Source organism: Triticum dicoccoides, chromosome 4A, assembly GCF_002162155.2.
Source record: "Triticum dicoccoides isolate Atlit2015 ecotype Zavitan chromosome 4A, WEW_v2.0, whole genome shotgun sequence".
Taxonomy (NCBI): domain Eukaryota; kingdom Viridiplantae; phylum Streptophyta; class Magnoliopsida; order Poales; family Poaceae; genus Triticum; species Triticum dicoccoides.
Window position 1 is genome coordinate 16,227,323 of NC_041386.1, and position 19,093 is coordinate 16,246,415.

At 44.1% G+C, this 19,093-nt stretch overlaps 1 protein-coding gene across 2 annotated transcripts; it reads right to left on the bottom strand.

Annotated features, from left to right (window-relative positions):
• Positions 1-7,182: 7,182 nt before the first annotated feature.
• Positions 7,183-17,609, bottom strand: LOC119284649. Of its 2 annotated transcripts, none has more exons than XM_037563800.1 (14): positions 15,153-17,609; positions 14,932-15,060; positions 14,653-14,841; positions 14,506-14,573; positions 13,375-13,982; positions 13,095-13,277; positions 11,653-11,751; positions 10,767-10,852; positions 10,486-10,695; positions 10,066-10,338; positions 9,291-9,435; positions 8,848-8,981; positions 7,951-8,031; positions 7,183-7,844 (listed from the first exon to the last, which is right to left on the bottom strand). In XM_037563800.1, exons 1-14 carry the CDS (start codon positions 17,592-17,594, stop codon positions 7,758-7,760), a joined length of 4,734 nt encoding a protein of 1,577 aa, XP_037419697.1. In that variant the 5' UTR covers positions 17,595-17,609; the 3' UTR covers positions 7,183-7,757. The 2 variants fall into 2 exon arrangements, with proteins under 2 accessions (XP_037419697.1, XP_037419696.1); XM_037563799.1 differs by having other exon boundaries at positions 10,767-10,855.
• Positions 17,610-19,093: the final 1,484 nt, after the last annotated feature.

Genomic DNA, 19,093 nt, shown 5'->3' on the forward strand with positions numbered 1-19,093 from the left:
TTCCAGAAATGTGTTCATGAAATTGGTAGGTGACGGCTTCGAATTTTGCAAGAATCAGGGGGAGTATCTTCCTGAATTATTCCTGTTCAGTGCATCATATTATACTCTTTTTCCCTTCATGAGTTTACTTTACAGGTTCTCATAAAGATTTTTAATGAGGTAATATCAACATGAGATCATATGTCATACTTTCAGTTTTTCCCACCGGGGTTTTTAGGAAAGTATATACGACATATTTATTGTCCTCTGGACTCTATGGGTTTTCTCGTATTGAGTTAAAAGAGACAATATCCATTATATGTTGCACCATTTTCTCCTTATTTTTCCTACTGGGTTTGAAGGAGTTTTAGCAACATATCATACTACAATACTTCTCACATTTTTCCCACAGGATTTTTGGAGAAGAGTTAATTCAAAGATGGTTCCAGAGATGGTCAGTTGCAAAGACAAGAAAGGATTAGGGGGAGTGTTAGGATTAAATTAATAGGTTAATTAAAGAGATAATCCTCCCATTGTAATCTGTACTTCGGTTGCATTGGCAACCGTCGCACCTCTCCCCTTGCACCTCTACGAACAGTCGCATCTCACGATCGTGTCTGTTCCCCTTGTATATATACCAAGAATCATTCAATGAAATTGACAGTTGATTCATTCGATCCTCTCTCGATCTCGATTCGAAACACTTCCGACGAGCGCCTGCCGCTCCTCCGACTACTAGCAACCATGGAGATAGAGGGCTCCTCCTTCCCCGCCTCCTCCTTCCAGCCCCCCGCCATCGCCCGCGCCTGCGCCCGGTACGCCCCCTGGGCCCTCCTCGACAGCAAGGCCTACTTCGCGGCCCTCGAGAACGACACCACCGCCGAGGCCACCACCAGCAGCGGCCACGCCGTCAGGGTCACCTTCTGCCTGGCCGACCCGCCGGCCATCTCCCACTTCTGCGTCCACGGCCCCGGGCTCGACCGCGAGGACTTCACGATGGAGCCCCAGGTCCACTCCTCGGCCAAGGGCCTAGTCCTCCTCCGCTTCGCCTTCACCATCGGCCCACGGGCCATCCACCGACACAACCGCCTCGCTGAGTACTACGTCTACAAGGCCGGCCGCGGCAAGCCGCCGTCGCTCACGCCCATCCCGCGCACTCCTCCGGGCACCGTAAACTCGTCCTACATCTGCGTCCTGCCGCTTGACGACGACGACGAGGACGCCGGGGAGTTCCTCCTCGCGGAGCTCGGCATGACCAGGTCCAACTCCGACTACGAGCTCTACGTCTTCTCCTCCAAGACCGGCGAGTGGACCATCAGGCAGCTGCGGCTGCAGACACCTCCCGGGGTCAGGAACGAGGACCTGCCCGGCCCTCACATGGACAAGGCGATCGCGCTCGGGGGAGGCGCCGTGGGCTGGGTGGACCTCTGGCGCGGCATCGTCACCTGCAACGTGCTCGACGACAACCCCGTTCTGACTCTCATCCCCATACCCACGTGGGACGGTATGCTGCGGCGGCTGGCCCGGGACATCACCTGTTGCAGCAATGGTTTCATCAAGCTTGTCGACCTGGACCTCCGTTTCAAAAAGACGGTTGTTGATGCTAACCACAAGACTCGCAAGGTGGCCGAGGATCTCGACAGCGTAGACATCATCTACGATTCAGACCTGCTCCTCTACGACGACGATGCATGCCGTCGACATCGTCGACATCGATGAAATCTCGGTCGACAACCCCGATCACTTTACGTTGCTCCCACAGTTGTGGGACGCTGAAGCTGGGAGACCGACACTGAGGAACTTGCATTCCGCTTTCCCTACCCTCGGCATTGGCGGCGGCGACAATGTTGTTTACCTAATGTCTAAGGTGACATATGATGATAAGAACGCGTGGATGGTCGGTGTTGATCTTGGAAAGAAGACACTGGATGTGGTTGTGCCAGTTTCTTCCGAGAGAGACCGGACTTCCTCGCTTGTGGATTCTCCGAATATCTGAATGCGACGCCAAGGTACATTTGTTTCCTTTGATCATGTTTGCCTAGAGCTGTTCGGTGAACCTCTGAACAGGATGAAGATTTTCTGTTAAAATAGTTGTGTAGTTTCTGAGTTCATCACCAGTTGTTCTACCTGATGACATCTCACATCTAGTTGTTGTTATTTGCTTAAGCAGATGCGCCGATGAAGTTGCCAGCGCACCGAATCGGGCTCAGGATTATCATCTTTCAACAGACAATCTGGTATGCGTTAATCATCTCAATTTTTGATTGATGTGCGTGCGTCCATTTGCACATCTACATGCAGAAATTTTATAACTGTACGTTTACAGCCACCGCAGCAAAACATGTGGAACAACAATGAGTACTGCTACAATGGGTGCTTCTATGGATATGGTTATGGCACACAGCCAAGCAATAGCTACGTCAACTACCAGCATCCACCTGCATGCTCGGCTAACTTGCCACAACCTCTGCATCCCAATTTTGCCTCGTACGGATCAGGTAAATAACATCCTCAGAGCTTAGGCTTTTGTTGTTTTTACCCCAGCATTATTACCACCACAACCACTACCGGTCAAAAAATTGTAAACCTTACTTTCGTTGGCATCACACAGTAGTAGCAGCATCGAGGTAAAAAAATAATTATGTTGAGGAGTGCATCTTGTTCTGATGTGTCAAATGAACAAGAGAAACCGTAGTAACAATTGCAAAAAAAAAATCATGCTGCAGAACAAGTGTCGACCAGAGGTTTATGCCATCCTTTTCTCAAAGGAGGAACCATATATGCATAATGTATGTCTGAAACGTTAGTACTCCCTCTATAAAGAAATATAAGATCATTTACATCACTAAAATACAGAGAGCATAATACTTAATGGACTGTAATATTTGGCACATGTGTGTCATATAAGCAAAACTGACACACCTCTACTTCATTCACTTTACATACATGCATACATTAGCATTCTTTCTTCTTTCACGTGCATTTCTCTTTCTAATTATATGCATACACTAGAGGACAAAAAAGCTGATGTCATTCTAGATTCTTTTTATTTCAAAATTTTAAAATGTTTCGTAGTTCAAACCATTGGTCCGATGTAAAAACCGTTTCTACATAAAAGATTCGTCGCGACAAGATCTTTGAAACTAGATCCCATGTTGGCATGTTCCGATGACTTTTTTTTCAGCCAAAATTTATCACACCTAGGCTACATAAGTTACCATGCCCATTATATGAAAGTTACCGTGTTATTTCCACATTAGTTATCGAAGGCATAAAAATGGTTCACCGACCCTACAGTTTATATATTACCATGCTTTATTCATATAAGTTATCGGGCCTGCGGTTATTATATTACCATGTTGTTTTTAGGTCTGCGGTTCGTATATTACCATGGTGTTTTTATATAAGTTACGGGGGGTATGTTTCTAACATTTTTTTTCTACTTGATCAAGATTACCGTGGTGTTTGTACGTAGGTATGTGATGCGTATGTAACCATGCTATTTACACAAAATTTACGGGGGTATGTTTTCAACAATTTCCCCACCGAGTCAAATATTACCATGGTATTTGTATGTAAATTATCAGGTATGTGGTGTGTATATTACTATGCTATTTACACAGAAGTTACCGGGGTATCTTTTCAACAATTTTTTTTCTCCAGATCAAATTTACCGTGGTGTTTGGACCTAAATTATCAAGGTTGTGGTGCGTAATTTCTATGCTATTTACATACAAAAAGTTACCATGTGTATTTTTCGACCACTTTTTACTACTTTTCCCCAAATCAAGACTATTACCGTGCTATTTACACATAAGTTCCCGAGTCGAATCAAACTTATCATAGTATTTGGACGTAAGTTATCGGATTTTGCGGTTCATATATAACAGTGCTATTTTCACTTAAGTTATCGCGGGTATGTTTTTCGACAACTTTTTTGCTCTTTAGTCAAAGTTACCGTGGTGTTTGTACGTAAGTTATCGGGTATATGATTCGTATATTACCGTTCTATTTTCACGTGAGTTATCGAGGTATATTTTTCAACAATTTTCTCCTCTTTGGACAAAGTTACCATGGTGTTTGCACCCAAGTTATCAAGTCGGTGTTTCCTATTTTACCAAGCTACTCACACAGAAGTTACTGGGAGTACATTTGTCAATAACATTTTTCCCTTGGTCAATTTTACCGCGATGTTTTTACGTAAATTATTATGTACATGGTTCATATATTATCATGTTATTTTCACGTAAAGTTATTGGGTTTATTTTTTAACAACTCTCCTCCTTGTTTAATTTTATCGCGGTGTTTGTACTTAAATTATCATGTCTACAAAATGTATATTACCATAGTATTTACAGAAAAAGTTACCGGGGTTGTGTTTTCAGTAACTTTTTTTGCCGGATCAAAAGTTACCACGGTGCTTGTATGTAAAATATCAGTTATGTGGTACTTATATTACCGTGTTATTTATACAAAAATTACCGGGGTATGTTTTCAATAACTCCCTCCACCCTACGCTATTAAAGTTACCATGATGTTTATATGCAAGTTATAAAGTCTGCGGAGCGTAAATTATGATGTTATTTACACGTAAGTTAGTGACGTTATCTTTTTCAATAAAAAATTTCCGGGCCAAAGTTACCATGGGATTTGTCTTTAAGTTATCGGGTCTGCGGTACATATATGACCATGCTATTTACACTTAAAAACATTTCTCAATTAAGAAACATACACAAAATGTTATCACAGTGTTTCTATGTAAATTATCAAATCTGTAATGCATAAATTTTTTTGAGGGTTGTAATGCATAAATTACCATGTGAAAAACGATGTGAAAAGTGAACACCCATTAGTCACCTAATTGCTTTTTCAATTTTTGTTGCCGATATTACGGTGTCAACCTCAAGAATTAAAAGGGAGTAGTCAATCTTTTAAAAATAGGAAACAAAAATTACGGTGTGACTGAAAAAAAATTCTTCACACTAGGAAATAGCATCAATTTTCATCCACGTGGTGAAAATTGATCTCAACTTCAAACTGGTACCAATATTGCGGTGTATCTAGCCAAGAAATAACTAAGTTACCACACCACACAACACAGAAGCAACAATCCCTAATATTATTTGTCCTATCTGGAACGAGATCTAGTAACTTGCCTCTAGCAAGTCGTGTTGTAACATGCCCTCTTTTATCTGACATCCAATATAGATCCAATGCACGAGATTGTTCAAAAACAAAATAGCGCACACCTATGGACTTAGCAGAAGCAAGAAAACAACCACAACATGGGACTTGAACGTCTCCTGATTTCTGACTTTTACAAGTGCTAGTACAGGAATAACGAACAACAGCAAAGCACTAGAATATCTCAAATTGCAGATTTTCACAACACACTTGCACGCTTAATAGCAAGAAACGGCACCATCCAAGCATTGGACCCTCTTTAAAGTGCAGATTGTGTACAACATAACAGCAACAACAAAGCACTGGAACTTATCCAAACTGCATTTTTAGAGCCTCACTTATAGGCTTAACAAGAACACAAGAAACGATTTATAACACTGAAATTCTAGCACATAACAGCAGCAACAAAGCACCGGAACCTCTCCAAATTGAACATTTTTGTAGTACTTAACACTGAAATTCTAGCACATAACACTGGAAAATGTGTAGAACTAACATAGTTTTTTTGTACCAACAAGTGGTACAACTGAACAATAAATTGAAGTACTGAATATACCAGGCGAGTCTATCTGTACACTTTGTAAGTTTGTAGCAGCATCAGATATGAATAGGCTACAGTTTCTTGTAAGAAATGAACAAAAAAGTTGCAAAGAAGCAACAATAGTATTGGCATCTCTTGACAATACATTTCCCTTCAGGTTTTCTTACGAGACAACTGAACTGAATGAGCAAGGGACGCACAACACACTCCTGCGATGCGGTGGCGCCGGGTCTCGTCCATTCTCTACAGCGACGCAGTAGGCTCCTCACTCTGCTTGGATCCAGCAACCTTCGGAACTCCATTTTTTGGTCAACTGAGCTTGTTTACACCTCCCAACTACATAATTTATTGGAACCTCACACCCCCTAGTCCAGCCCTGGAGGAGGTGTTGCAATCGTGGGCTTTGAGGATGACGACTAGTCAGCGGCGGACGCCAGGGAGGCGCCAGAGGTCGCGACCGTTGGGGCGGAGGGGGTCCAGTGGATGGGTTGTGTTTCCGGCGGCAGCTTGCTCGGATCCATGGGCGGCGCCATGGGAGCTCCCGTGAGCAGAAAGAAAGAGATGATAGAGAGGGAGGAAGGAAGGAAGATGAAGGGAAAAGGAAGGAGCAAGGGGCGACACTGCGGTTTGGCTTGCCGGCGGCGGCTCGCCGGAGGAGGATGCGGCGAGGAGGGCTCGGACTTGGCGACAGGGAGGAGGAATCAGAGGAAGACACCGTCGGCTGGGGACTTGGCGCGGGAGAGGAATACGGGAGGAAGACTTATTCGTGCGATGCCGATCGAAGGGACATCGAGTGATGTGGCGGTTTTGCAATCGGGCACAAGGTTGCCAAATACATATTTCGATACTTAATATGACAAAGAGACACTTGCAGGCTTTGCATGAATAACCAATGTGACTCTTAGTAATGGTTTCATTTGCTTGCAGGGTGCGCCTATCCGGTGAACGCCCAGCCGACATGCTACCCGGGATTGTACACTGATGCCGGTGGCCGACTATGGTGGGTTGCTCTGCCGCTGGGGTCGGCGGCGCCACCCTCCCCTCGATTCCCCTGGTGCAGTGGCAGTTCCCACCCAACCCGGGCCAACTCCACCACCCTGCCCTTTGCCAACCTCCCCTCTCGCTCGTATCTGCCCTAGCTCTGCTTGTACAAAAAACCGTGGGTAGGGAAGTGGGGAAGTGAAACTGAAATGGAGAGTGGACTCTGACGGTGAAAAGGGAGAAAAACCAGTATCGAGCCATTTGTTTTGCAGTGAATGGTAAAGGTTGCTAGCCCCCAAATGGGTTACGTTTTATGCTCGCAGGGCTGCTGCTCTCATATTCGTGCTTTGGGTGTCGTGATAATTCCTGCCCATGTGGCAAATCTAATACTAATTGCTGCTAGTTTGCACAAAAAAATACACTACTAAACAGCGAAATAACAGCGACAGGAGGACCAGGAGCAGTAAGTTTATGTGTTCGTCATGGCCAGAGCAAAGGGACTTCACAACATTCTGAGATAATACATCTTGTCAATCGGAATGATAAGAAACCCCATCCCAAGAATTTGCAACAAAAATAAAAATGAGAGCAGCCCTTCTCCTTTCATGATACCCATCCATTGGTCACACACAACACAATACAACATTCCTCCACATCACAAGCACAGAAAAACCGTATATATTGATAGGCTCCCAGCATATTCAGCAGCGCTCGTGAGTAATTTCTCTGGGGCGGCACATGATCTACTAGAGTTATCCCCGCTTACAGTCCTCCACGGCAAAATCGCATTCGACAGGATATGGGGTCAGGCTATATATCCAAAGTTCAAAAGGAAAATATATATCACCACTTCTCTCCTTTTAGCAAACGCTCGGATGACCATTTATTTAAGGCAGGGCTCGACAAAACCGACAGGCCAGTGCAACTGCTGAATTACCACCATTATCCCCCATAGCTCAAAACGAATTTTGTATTCTATCGCTAACCTTCAGTCACCAGGAAAAACCTATATCTCAGAAGACACGTTAACCACGCCACGGCACAGCACAGCACCCTTGAACTTTGAAGAAAATTAATTTGCAGCTTCAAAGAAGAGCACTTGAGGTTGTAAATGACCTTTCTCACACATAATGACCACATCAGCCCAGCTACCAATAACCTACACAAACAAGGAACAAACATAAGATGATTTTTCTTTAGTAGGTAGGGTACAAGAAACAGGAAGGGGGGTTTGCTTCAGTGGATAGGTTTATATATCTTGTTACCTTAACAGTCTGGTCATCATACATGACCCAGTGCTCATCCTCGAAAGCAAAGCAATGATAATGCTGCCCATAGTAACAAACCTGCATGTGTAAGAAATATCAAAATACAACTCGCATTAGATGCTTTAACTGATACGTTTCAATACTCTTGAATTACTGGATTTTAGTATAACTTGCAGAAATACAGCGATAGTTCATGCTGCTATAATTGTGTGCCTCGATACAATGATTTAGAGAAGCAAATACCAGTTTCTATTCAAAATCTAACTTGAAAGAAACGACGCTACGTCATACCACAAAATGCAGAATAACAAGTCTAGACAAGCATGTCAGTATATGATACATGTAGCATTTGGCTACTGCAGGTAACATAACACACAAACACATGACATTGCACTACCTCCTGTGATTCACAGGAACTGATTTGCAAAATGTTAGTTTTTTAGCAGTAGCGGCAGCATATTATAGCTACTTAAGTGGTTCATACCAAGTATACTGGCTCTACTGCAATACAAAGGAATCCCAGCAGAATATGTTCACTGCTTGCTCTTTGTACTGAGGTATAACTTAGCCTAACCAATACAGCTGCAGTCATATCATCGGGATTGTTCGAGCGCAACTCAGCAATACGTAATAGCACATTCGCATATGATACAGCGAGCTCTGAGGATGAAATATTAGCTACCCAAACATATTTACGATTTTTGTAACTTAAGTCCATCCTGTAGTGTATAGTGCAAAGTACAACAGGAACACTAGAGATCTTTTAGAGCTGCGTGTCTAACTTGCACCATAAGCAGAACACATTTACTGCAGGTTTAAGGAAGCAGCAATTAACAGTACCATCAGATGTTCATTCAAAATGGGAAAGAACATAACAGGTACTCGTAGCCATACCACTGACACCAGAAAATGTTTGCTTCCTTGATCTAGACCACGGTAGAAAACACTGATGTCTATCTCAGTTGAAATACCAGCCAAGGTTGCAGCTATGTCACCAACACTTTCTTTGCTGTTCTGCCATCCCAAAACTAAAAAGGAAAAATTGATGGGTAAGAGATCCGAGTCAATAAATGATTTCATCAAACACAGGACATGCAAGAACTTACGCACATGCACACTCACACATAAGTGAATAGCAAATGTAGAGGATATGCGAGAAAAGGATTTAGTAGAGGTTCCTTTATGAGATTGTAAACTAAATAGTGAAGCAGGCAATCCTACACTGCTAAAATGCATTTTAAGAGAGTATTACACATCATCTTTTAGAAAGACTGGAATAAAAATGAATAATTGCATGTAAATGTATGTTTTACATGCGAAAAGAGAAAGAAGATTACCAACTGTAAAAACATGAGGGGAACTAGAAAGAATGTGGTGTATATGATTTGGTTTTCCGCAACCGCCAACATCAGGATCACAAGCTAGCTGATCATTCATTATCACAGTCTTCAAAAGATCATCAAATGGATCTGGACACATCATCTGTAGCATGGAAGAAAATAAAAGTTTCAATCAAAGCATATCAAAAAACCACAGAATACAGAGCAGACCTAATATAGCCCCCTCATCTCTTTCCCAAGCTCAATTTGCTGCCCTAAAACACCACAACCTTTACTTAAGGCTTCAATGTATCAAAATTTTGAGTCGCTTCTCTCAAGCAAATCCTAGTTTTGATTTTGCATAACATCAACGGCAGCAGCTTTGCTGCTTAACATGGCCACCAATTGCCAATGTTTTATGACAGCTCGATCTTGCCTAACTCTCCTACTTGATCCAAAGAACGGCCACTATGCTACCCGCGGGTGGCATGAATTCTCACCTCAGTCCAGATTTTTTATACAGAGGTTGTACTCTAATTTCTTGACCATGGGACCCAATGCCAGCAAGGATCTAGTCAATGCTATGTGGGACTAAAGTATGGATTGTTTTGCACCAGGACATTCTGAAGGGTTATGACTTATGACACATGAAAGACCTAAAGTACGCAACTTGAAGTTCTTCACCATTAAACTTGAGAAAGAGTTGAGGGGCATAAACTGGACCCGTTCAGCCAGAAAATAAGGGGACACAAGAATAACAAGCATGAGATTCAACATAAGGAAAACAGCTAACCTTTGCAGTTCGAAGTGAACTCGCATTGATATTGTGGAAGAATGAAGTATACTTAAGTCGTCTAGACTCTAATCCGCAACTGTGGCAGTTCATCCGCTCATAGACATCCATTCCAAAAAGGCAATGTGCAATGCAAAAATCGCTTGCACAGTCCCACGAGCCGATAGAATTGCTCTCATGAGATTTAGCATGGCAGTCAGCCTGAGAAGTGTACGACTTATGCAAGCACTCAAAGATGACACCCAATACCTCAGATGCATCATTCATTTGTCCCTGCAATAAAAATATATTATACAATGGTCAGACAATAGTGATAATCTCAGATTAACAAAAGAGCCATTTTATATATCATTTGGATAACAAAATTATATAGAAATGTGCCCAGCACACCTAGCCATGGGATAACAGACAGAAATATACCTCCTGAAAGAACCTGTTGTTAGGATAGGATTTGCTCAAAGCTATCCTCAAAGAAGTAGGCGCAACGGCTTCTCCTTGCCCCTCAGATGCTTTGCTCAAGTCAATGAATATATTATATAATGCACAGACAGCACAAGGATCCTCAATATGCTTATGCAGTGATGATGTTTTAAGGAACTCGTGTCGAAACCGCTTCAAATGCCATAATGACTGCAGATGGAGGAACATTATGTGAAAAAACAAAGCATACTTGCATAAGCTTCACAAGTCTTGACATTTACCTGGATAATCACATTCAGGAAACAGTTGTATTCTCCAGCAGCATTTTTAAGGCCAGCCCCATACACTTCTTTCCCATTTGAAGCGCCTGCTGCATCATCATTAGTGGAAGAATAAGTTTAAAGTAGAATTCCAAATTACAAACGACCAACATAACAGACATAAATGATCATATTAGCAGGGTGCAGGGACTACAGAGAATTAATATCAGAGCGTCGTGTTTATAGGATGAAACTGATCATGTAAATCATCATGTAGTAGCACCAGCATGCAATCTAGAAATCTAAAATGATAATGAAGCCGCAGGAAAATGACAAAAGGCACACTTCTAAGTCCTAACAAAACATAGATCCTTCAAAATTGCAGCTTTTATACGTAACATTTAATACATAGCCTTGCAAAATTACAGATCTTATCAGCTTTGCATTTGAATCCTACTCCCTCCGTTCCTAAATATAAGTCTTTTAGAGATTTCAATATTGACTACATACGGATGTGTAGACATAGTTTAGAGTGTTGATTCACTCATTTTGCTCCGTATGTAATCCATATTGAAATCTCTAAAAAGACTTATATTTAGGAACGGAGGGAGTACAATTCTGCATCTCACAAATCATCGAAGTTGCGTCAGTGCTAAAGTCAAACTAGATGTCACCATACAAATGCTCCAATTCAAATCAAACAGTTGATACAAGGAAAGAATGTTCCATGTAATCTAAATCACAACTACGCATCTGTAGCAATTAAAGAACGCCTTAAAACAATATAAGAGCTTATTAATGATGCTAACTAGTTGTGGAAGAGATATATCCATGGGCTTTCAAGGCCCAAGACAAGAGATTGTGAAGAGAGAAAGAAAACAGCAGTTGAAGAACAGCATTGATGTACCAAGGCTTTGGTGCACTGCTTTTCTAAGGTCTTCTTCAAACCTTTTGTCAGAATCATCCTCGATACATACAATTGCAGGTGAGATTGCCCCCTTGTCAGCTGGACATGAAAGGAAAGGCCAATGAGGAAATTTTTGACATACTATGCATATATAACAAGTTTGCATTTCAGAAAAAATACAATATATAATGCAAGGACAGAGCACAAAATTGGAAAGTAATATGCAGAAGCAGGATGTGGCTTTAGTGAACAAGATACAGGTGGGCGGTGGCTTGGTCAAGGACACGTACGTCAATAACTAATCCTCCATCCTGTTAACAAATGCTGGTTTGGATTATGTGCGCTCAAACATTGCTTAAAGAAGACTTTGTGAAGATAGGTCCATAACTCCATATGCACCCCTTCGTGCGTTTCTATATTTAAACAGATCAGAAAATCCGTAGCACTACCAAAATGTTAATCGGTTTAACAGAAGTTTGCCGGTTTGGATTATGTGCACTCAAACATTGCTTAAGGATGACTTTGTGAAGATAGGTGCATATAAAGACATTTTCGGAAGTCCATAGTACTACAAAGTATTAATGTAGACACATATACAAAGTTAATCCATAGCACTATCAAAATGTTAATCAGTTTAACAGAAGTATGCCGGTTTAGATTATGTGCACTTGAACATTGCTTAAAGAAGACTTTGTGAAGATAGGTGCATATAAAGACATTTTCAGAAGTCCATAGTACTACAAAGTACTCCCTCCATCCCATAATGTAGAATGTTTTTCGACACTAGTGTAGTGTCAAAAAACGTCCTACATTATGGGACGGAGGGAGTATTAATGTAGACACATATACAAAGTTTCATGAAAAACATAATCATACGAGTACTGTGCCAAAAAGTAGAGATATCAAGTTATATAACAAAGAGATGTCCATATCCTTTTGCTTTTGTACAAAACACATATGATCATGTTTTTTATCAAAAACACTGTAGGTGCCTAAATTAATATCATGGGTTCATTCTCACCTCTGCCAAACTTCTCCTGTCAGTACCACTTTGGATATTAAGATCAGACGCATGAAAATGATGAGTCGATTTGTCTCCAGAAAATGTACCGGTCTTATAATTCTAGTACGTTTCATAAATGCGTTCCAACAGATACAACCGGTAAAAAATGCAGTTAAACACTGATGGCGTGCAAAAATGGCATGTTTGTATGAACTGGGGGTACAGATGATAAGGGGAAGCAAACCATGCATGACCATTCTCTAATGATTAAGTAACACGAGAACATGGTGCTTCAATCTGTTTAAAGACTTCACAAACTTTTAGGTGTACTCAGGAACGAATTTTTCATGGTAGGTAGAGCAAGAAAACATTCCACGAATTAGTTTTGAGTTTAAATGATAAATACTCCAGCACTGCTTGAAAGTAGAACGACATATACCTTCCTCAGCTTTGTTGGCATTCCATGGATCATCCGAAGAAAGCACAGGTGGCAACTCATTTTGTTTTCCATCCTGATAACTGTTACTAGAAAAGTCAGCTACTTTGCCAGAACTGCTCCATCTTGGAGCTGTTGTACCATTTTGACGACTAGATGCACTATCATCACCATTATGAACAGCACCTGGCATATATGCAACAACAAACATAAAATAGTTGGACAACAGTTACCAAGGGAATTAAAACAAAAGGAGAAATTTGGACAAGACATAGCCAACAACCTTGGATGTATTTCTTATGTGGTTGGCTAGTACTGCTCTTAGGCCTTTGGATAAGAGGATTAGTTGAAAGTTTTGTATTCTGAGCATATTTCCCAACTCCGTTCATTTTCAGTGCTGGCTTAGTGAAGTCCATATTGCTGCTGGATAATGCATGAGCTCCCGGAGAGCGCAGTCCATTCGGCTTCTCCCTGCGATTGTTCTCAGTCTTTTGTGGCAGGTCCACACCACAAAAATCAGAACTAGAATTCTTTTCCCGCGAGGGAACTTTAGGAAAGCGAAAATCACCAAACTTTATCCCTTCAAGATAAGCAGGTGAGAAATTATTGGGTGCACTTTGATGGTTATCCTGATGCACGTTTGAATTTACATCAGTTGAATAACCATTTGTCCAATTATCAGGAGCTGACGAAGTACTTCTGGACTGTTCGGCAAGATGTTTCTGCTTTGCCTCCTCCTCTATCCGCCTTTGGTACTCCAAAGTTTCCTCCAGTTTTCTTTCCTCTGCTTCAAGTTGTACTCTATGCCTATGCTCTTCCTCTTGTTCATTTGAGTACTCATCACTTAGTGAAAGTTTGCCGTCGAAGTCATCACAATCAACAAGAGTCTGACTGCAGATTTAACATGATCAGATGAATTAAAGACATACACACATGAATGTCCTAAGCCAAAAGAAACATGATGATGTTGAAAACCATGATTCAATTGCTGACTATTTTTGTTCAGACTGATCATGCTAAAAAGCGAAGAGAACTATTCAATCCTCACAATTTGTTTAACCACTATCTACCCTAAAGAGCTCTAATAATGAAAGGAGTGTGCCAACTACAAAAAGATATGGAAAACAATGCACAATGTCGGGTGAGGTTTACATGATTCAGCAGCTCTACAAACAGAAAGTTTACGAGATCAGTAGATCTTGGTAATTCATTCTGCAGATACCTTTTCTCAAGTAAATTATGCAGAAAACCTGTTATATAATCAACTCTGACATGGATTTAAACTAGTAGTGCTGAGTAACTACAAATATGCACAGGACAAAAAAAAGCACTGCAAGCATTTCACTGGACAAGTCCTCTGGCAACTGAAGGATGCTACACATATCAGAACATGGAGGGTACAAGCATTACTTACGCTTGCTCTGATGTTTCCTCATCTGCACTGTCCTGGCGAACAATGTATTGATCACTCCAGCTCAAATCCTAGAAAGTAATAAAGCAAGAAACAAAATTCAGTTGTGTACAAAAGCAGAGCATACAATATGATCATACTCATAACTACCTTCAGATCCTTATATCTCCGAGAATCCTTCATTCTCTTCTTGTCCTTTGATTTCTCATGAGATGGTTTTTTATCACCCCCTTTGTTTGCATTCTTCTCAGCGTCTAAAGCAAGTTCAGCCAGAAAGGCGTCTCTTGCTGCATCAGATCTCTCTCTAGCATCCTTGTCCGCGAGCTCTTCCAAATGGTTCTAGATTACCACACAATAACCATAGTTAAGAAATGAACAAGACCACAAAGCAATAAAACAATCAGGTGTACAGGGATGCAGTATACAAACTCGCAAGAAGGATTTCAGGAGGGGGAGAAGAATTGATCGATAGTCAACGAAAGCAGCAGGTTCAAGCTTGAGATCCAGTTGCTGCATCAGAGCTACACTTCGCATAATCCTAGCGTCTATCTTGCCAAGCTGCAAGTGGAACAGTTAAGAGAACAGATACCATTGTTGCATATTGAAGATTATATAATTTCTACTGATAAATGCAGTGCCGGAACACTAACCTCCGTAGCTACGTGTTCCTTCATCCTCAAAACAATCGTCGGCACTATTGAATCGCTTGGGTGCATAAAGTCATGCAACCTCCAATCATCTATTGCTGCCCCATCAAAGTCACACTGGCGCGAGGTCATCCCAGAAAAACCTTCATCATAACCAAAGTGTGAGGTGCGAACTTCCTTCAAGATATTTGAGATTGCATCGTACTCAGAGCTGCGAAATCTGGTCTCCAACAACTCCTCCTGACGGTTCCTCAGGAGATCCTCGTATCCTTGATATGAATACCGCCCCCCACGGTCCCTTAGCCGTTGCTCCTCCTGTATAATATTGTTCACAGCAAGCACACCCTCCTCAGTGTTCAATTGTTCATGCTTCATTTCACAGAAGTTTTTCAAGGCAGATGCCTCCTTGTCGATCATATCAAGAATCTGCATCCCCTGACTTGTCCTATCAACAAGCATACAGTTCCACTCTGACAGCTGCTCTCCTATTGGAGGAGATCCAGCATACAGCCACGAAAGAAATTCATCAGTATCAACATTCTCAGGACCAGACTTCGACTTCCCACAAAATACCCGGCCATCAAGGATCAGTGATGATGAAACAGAATCCAGCGTAACACCCTCCAGGATAGTGTTATTTTTGGGGAAACAATCTCCATCACCTAGTTCGCCATCCTTCTCTGAGGACCTACTAAGTCCACAGGACTGCATTAGGTCCTGCAAGAACTTGAGAACCTTTTTCAGTGATGAGGCATCCAAGAAGCAAATGCAGAGCGGCGACTTGTCAATCGAGTGATTAAGCAACAATGACCCAGAAGGCATCCCTCTAAGTTCGTCCATGGCAAAATGTATCACCCTGCTCAGATGGTTCATTGAAATGTTTTTGTGCTTCACAAGGATTTGGAACAACGAGTGGATCCTCTCCAGAATCTTCGCTCTTTCATCATCATCAGACAGCGGCCACTTCCGGGCACCTTCCCTCATTACCACTCCAAAACCATCACACTCCTCATTGTGTGGCGAGGCTGAGGATTCTGACGTGTCCGACTTGTCCTTGATACTCCAATTATCGGACGACATTGAATCTTTGTCCCTGTCTTGGCCGATGTTGTCCGCTTGCTCATCCTCAAGCGCTTTGAGTGCCGCAGAAACATCCACCGGCCTCCAGCTCGAACCAATGAGCATTGCTGCCCAGTCAGCATCAATCTCCTGTGGCAACATAGCCTGCACTTGACGTGGTAGTGCACTCACATGCTCCCGCAATGAATGTGCCACGTCTGGGTAGCGCTCCTCACAGATGCCACATAACCAGAACTCCCAACACCCATGTGAAGTGGCGAACTCTACCACCTCATCAAGCACAGCAGGTGCCGCAGCGGCAACATCTTTGTCCTTATGAGTTTTGTAGTACGCCTTGAGCTCAGAAATGCTAGTTTTCAGTAAGGCCAGCCTCTGGTCGACAGGCAGAGCGGCCCAGAACGCACGCACCTGATTCCTTTGGTCGGATGCTGATGAGGCTGCTGCCTTTTTGGACCCTCCCTTTCTCCGATCAGCACGATGGCCAGCCGCGGTGGACTGAGATGATGAGGAGGGGGGCTCATCTCCCTGCTGTGACTGTGGTGGTGAGGAGGAGAGAGCGGCAGCGGCATTGTTCTGCTGCTGCTGCTGCTCCAGCAGCCTGAGAGCAGCGACCTGCACCTCGATCTCCTTGCGGCGCTCCTCGACGGTCTTGGTAGCCTTCTTGATCTCGTTGGGGCGTCGCGGGGCTGGGGCCGCGGGCAGGAGCTGGAGCTCCAAGGGGTCATCCGCCAGGCGGAAGAAGCCGAGCTTGTCATCGGAGCCGCCGAGGTTCTTGACCCAGGTGGATATGGATGCGAGATTGGCCTTCTGGACGAGGTTGCGGAGCTCGGCCCGGAGCTGGTCGGGGTCGGGGGCGGGCAGCCTGAGCGAGTGGGGCTCCGGGTCGGAGGGGTCGTCGATCCTGAGCCCGCGCTCGCACTCGGCGATGACCTCCTCGTAGGCGCGGTTGTCGCTGGCGGCCTCGTAGAGGAGGAGGGCGCGGAAGTGGGCGAGCTCGAGGGAGTCGGGCGCGAGGTCGACGGCGCGGCGCGCGGCGAGGAGGGCGGCCTGGTGGTGGCGCGCGCGGGCGGCGGGGTCGGTGAGGACGGCGGCGGCGCGGGAGTGGACGGTGCCGTGTGCGCGGAGGAGGAGCGGCGACCCGTCGCCGTGGCGGGCAAGGGCCTCCTTCATGAGGCGCAGCGCCTTGGGCTGGTTGCCCCGCTGGAGGCAGGCGAGGGCCTTGTCGCACTCGGCCCGCACGGCGGCGGGGTCGGGCCCCGCCTGGGCGGCGCCCGCCGGCGCATCGGCGAGGCGGAGGAGGGCGCCGGCGGGCGGATGCGGGGGCGGAGTAGGGTTTGGTGGGGGGCTGCGCTTCTTTCGGCCCATCGGGGGGAATGAGATTTGGGCGAAGCGTTGTGCGGGTGTGCGGGGCAATATATGCCTATCGGAAATGAAAAGAAAATGATGGACGCCGGAGGAGGATTTCCGATCCCCCCCTCTGGCTCTCTCCCTCTCTCTGTGGGCCTCCACCACCTAACGCGCCGGTGGGGAGGAGTGCGGATCGGGGGGACGGGCGGGGGTAGATGGATGGGATGGGATGGGACGGGGCCGGGGGAGGGAGTCGTACGCGACGCTGCGTGCGCTCGTGTCAGCGTCACGCGCCTTTCTCCTCTCGGCTGCGCTTGCTTGTCCGTCCCCGTCTCCCTCTCCCACCGTCACCGACGAGACGGTTGCGGGCATGACGAATCCTCCCAAATTCTCATGCCAGGTTTAGATGGTTTTTCCATCTCCGGCAGGTCCTTGGAGCATAAGGTTTGCTGCAATTTCTACTGCATCTTTTTCTTTTCTTGATTGATTGAAATGTGATGGCAATCTCCGCACGGATGTGCATGAGATTTCTTTCTAGGCGCGTGCATTTATTTTGCTTATTATTGGTTTGGAATGGCCTATCACGCTTGCCGCACCATGTGTACACTTGCTGACTTGCTGTTGTTGGAAAAATATTGTTAGTGCTAACGTCCAATGTGATAGTTCAACACTGCGTATGATCAATCTATCTATTTGACATGAACACGAGTGAATGACTGTTACACGGAGCCATTGATTGCACCACACCACAGTGTGTGTGTGTGTGTGTTTACTTGAGCAATGAATCTGAAAACACATAGATAGATCTATTTTTGATTCATTGGTGCATGAGATTAAGCTCTTGAGGGAACTACGCGAGACCTTTGTTACCCACATCAAGGATAGTCAAAATAGTGCAAGTGACTTTTTAGCAAAGTTTGCTAGAAGTGAGGAAAAAACAGTTGTGTGGTTGAACTCTGTGTTGGGATATCCTTCTCATGTGGGGTGTGAGGAGATGATCATTTAAAGGCCTTTTAGGCAGCCCAAAGAGGTGCAGAAACCCACTACCCATTAGGGTTATGACCTAGGGCCATTTTGGACTTTGCACATGAGTGGATGGGGATGCTTTACCCTCCATCCAGCAGCCACCACCAAGTGTGAAGAAAATCAGTTCATCCTTCAAGAGAGAAGAAGAGAGAAAACCAAGAGAGCAAAGGAAGAAGAGGAAGATTGAAGGAAGAAGCAAAGGGAGCTTCTCCCCAAGGTTGTGATGGTCCAGATCCACTACATTGCCTCCTTCAATCTTCAGTTCCACCATTTTTGGTGAGATTGTTCCAATCCCTAGTTCTTGAGCCCCAAATCTCGTTGTGTTCATCCAAGATTCAAAAATCTTGATGTATGAGATCCTCTAGTGCTGTCTAGAGAAGAACTTGTTGTATCCCACATTTGATAATAGTGAAATAGGATTTGGGTGGCTTCGGCACGTGGTTTTTCCCTTAAGTTGAGGGGTTTTCCACGTAAAATCTGGTGTCTCTTTG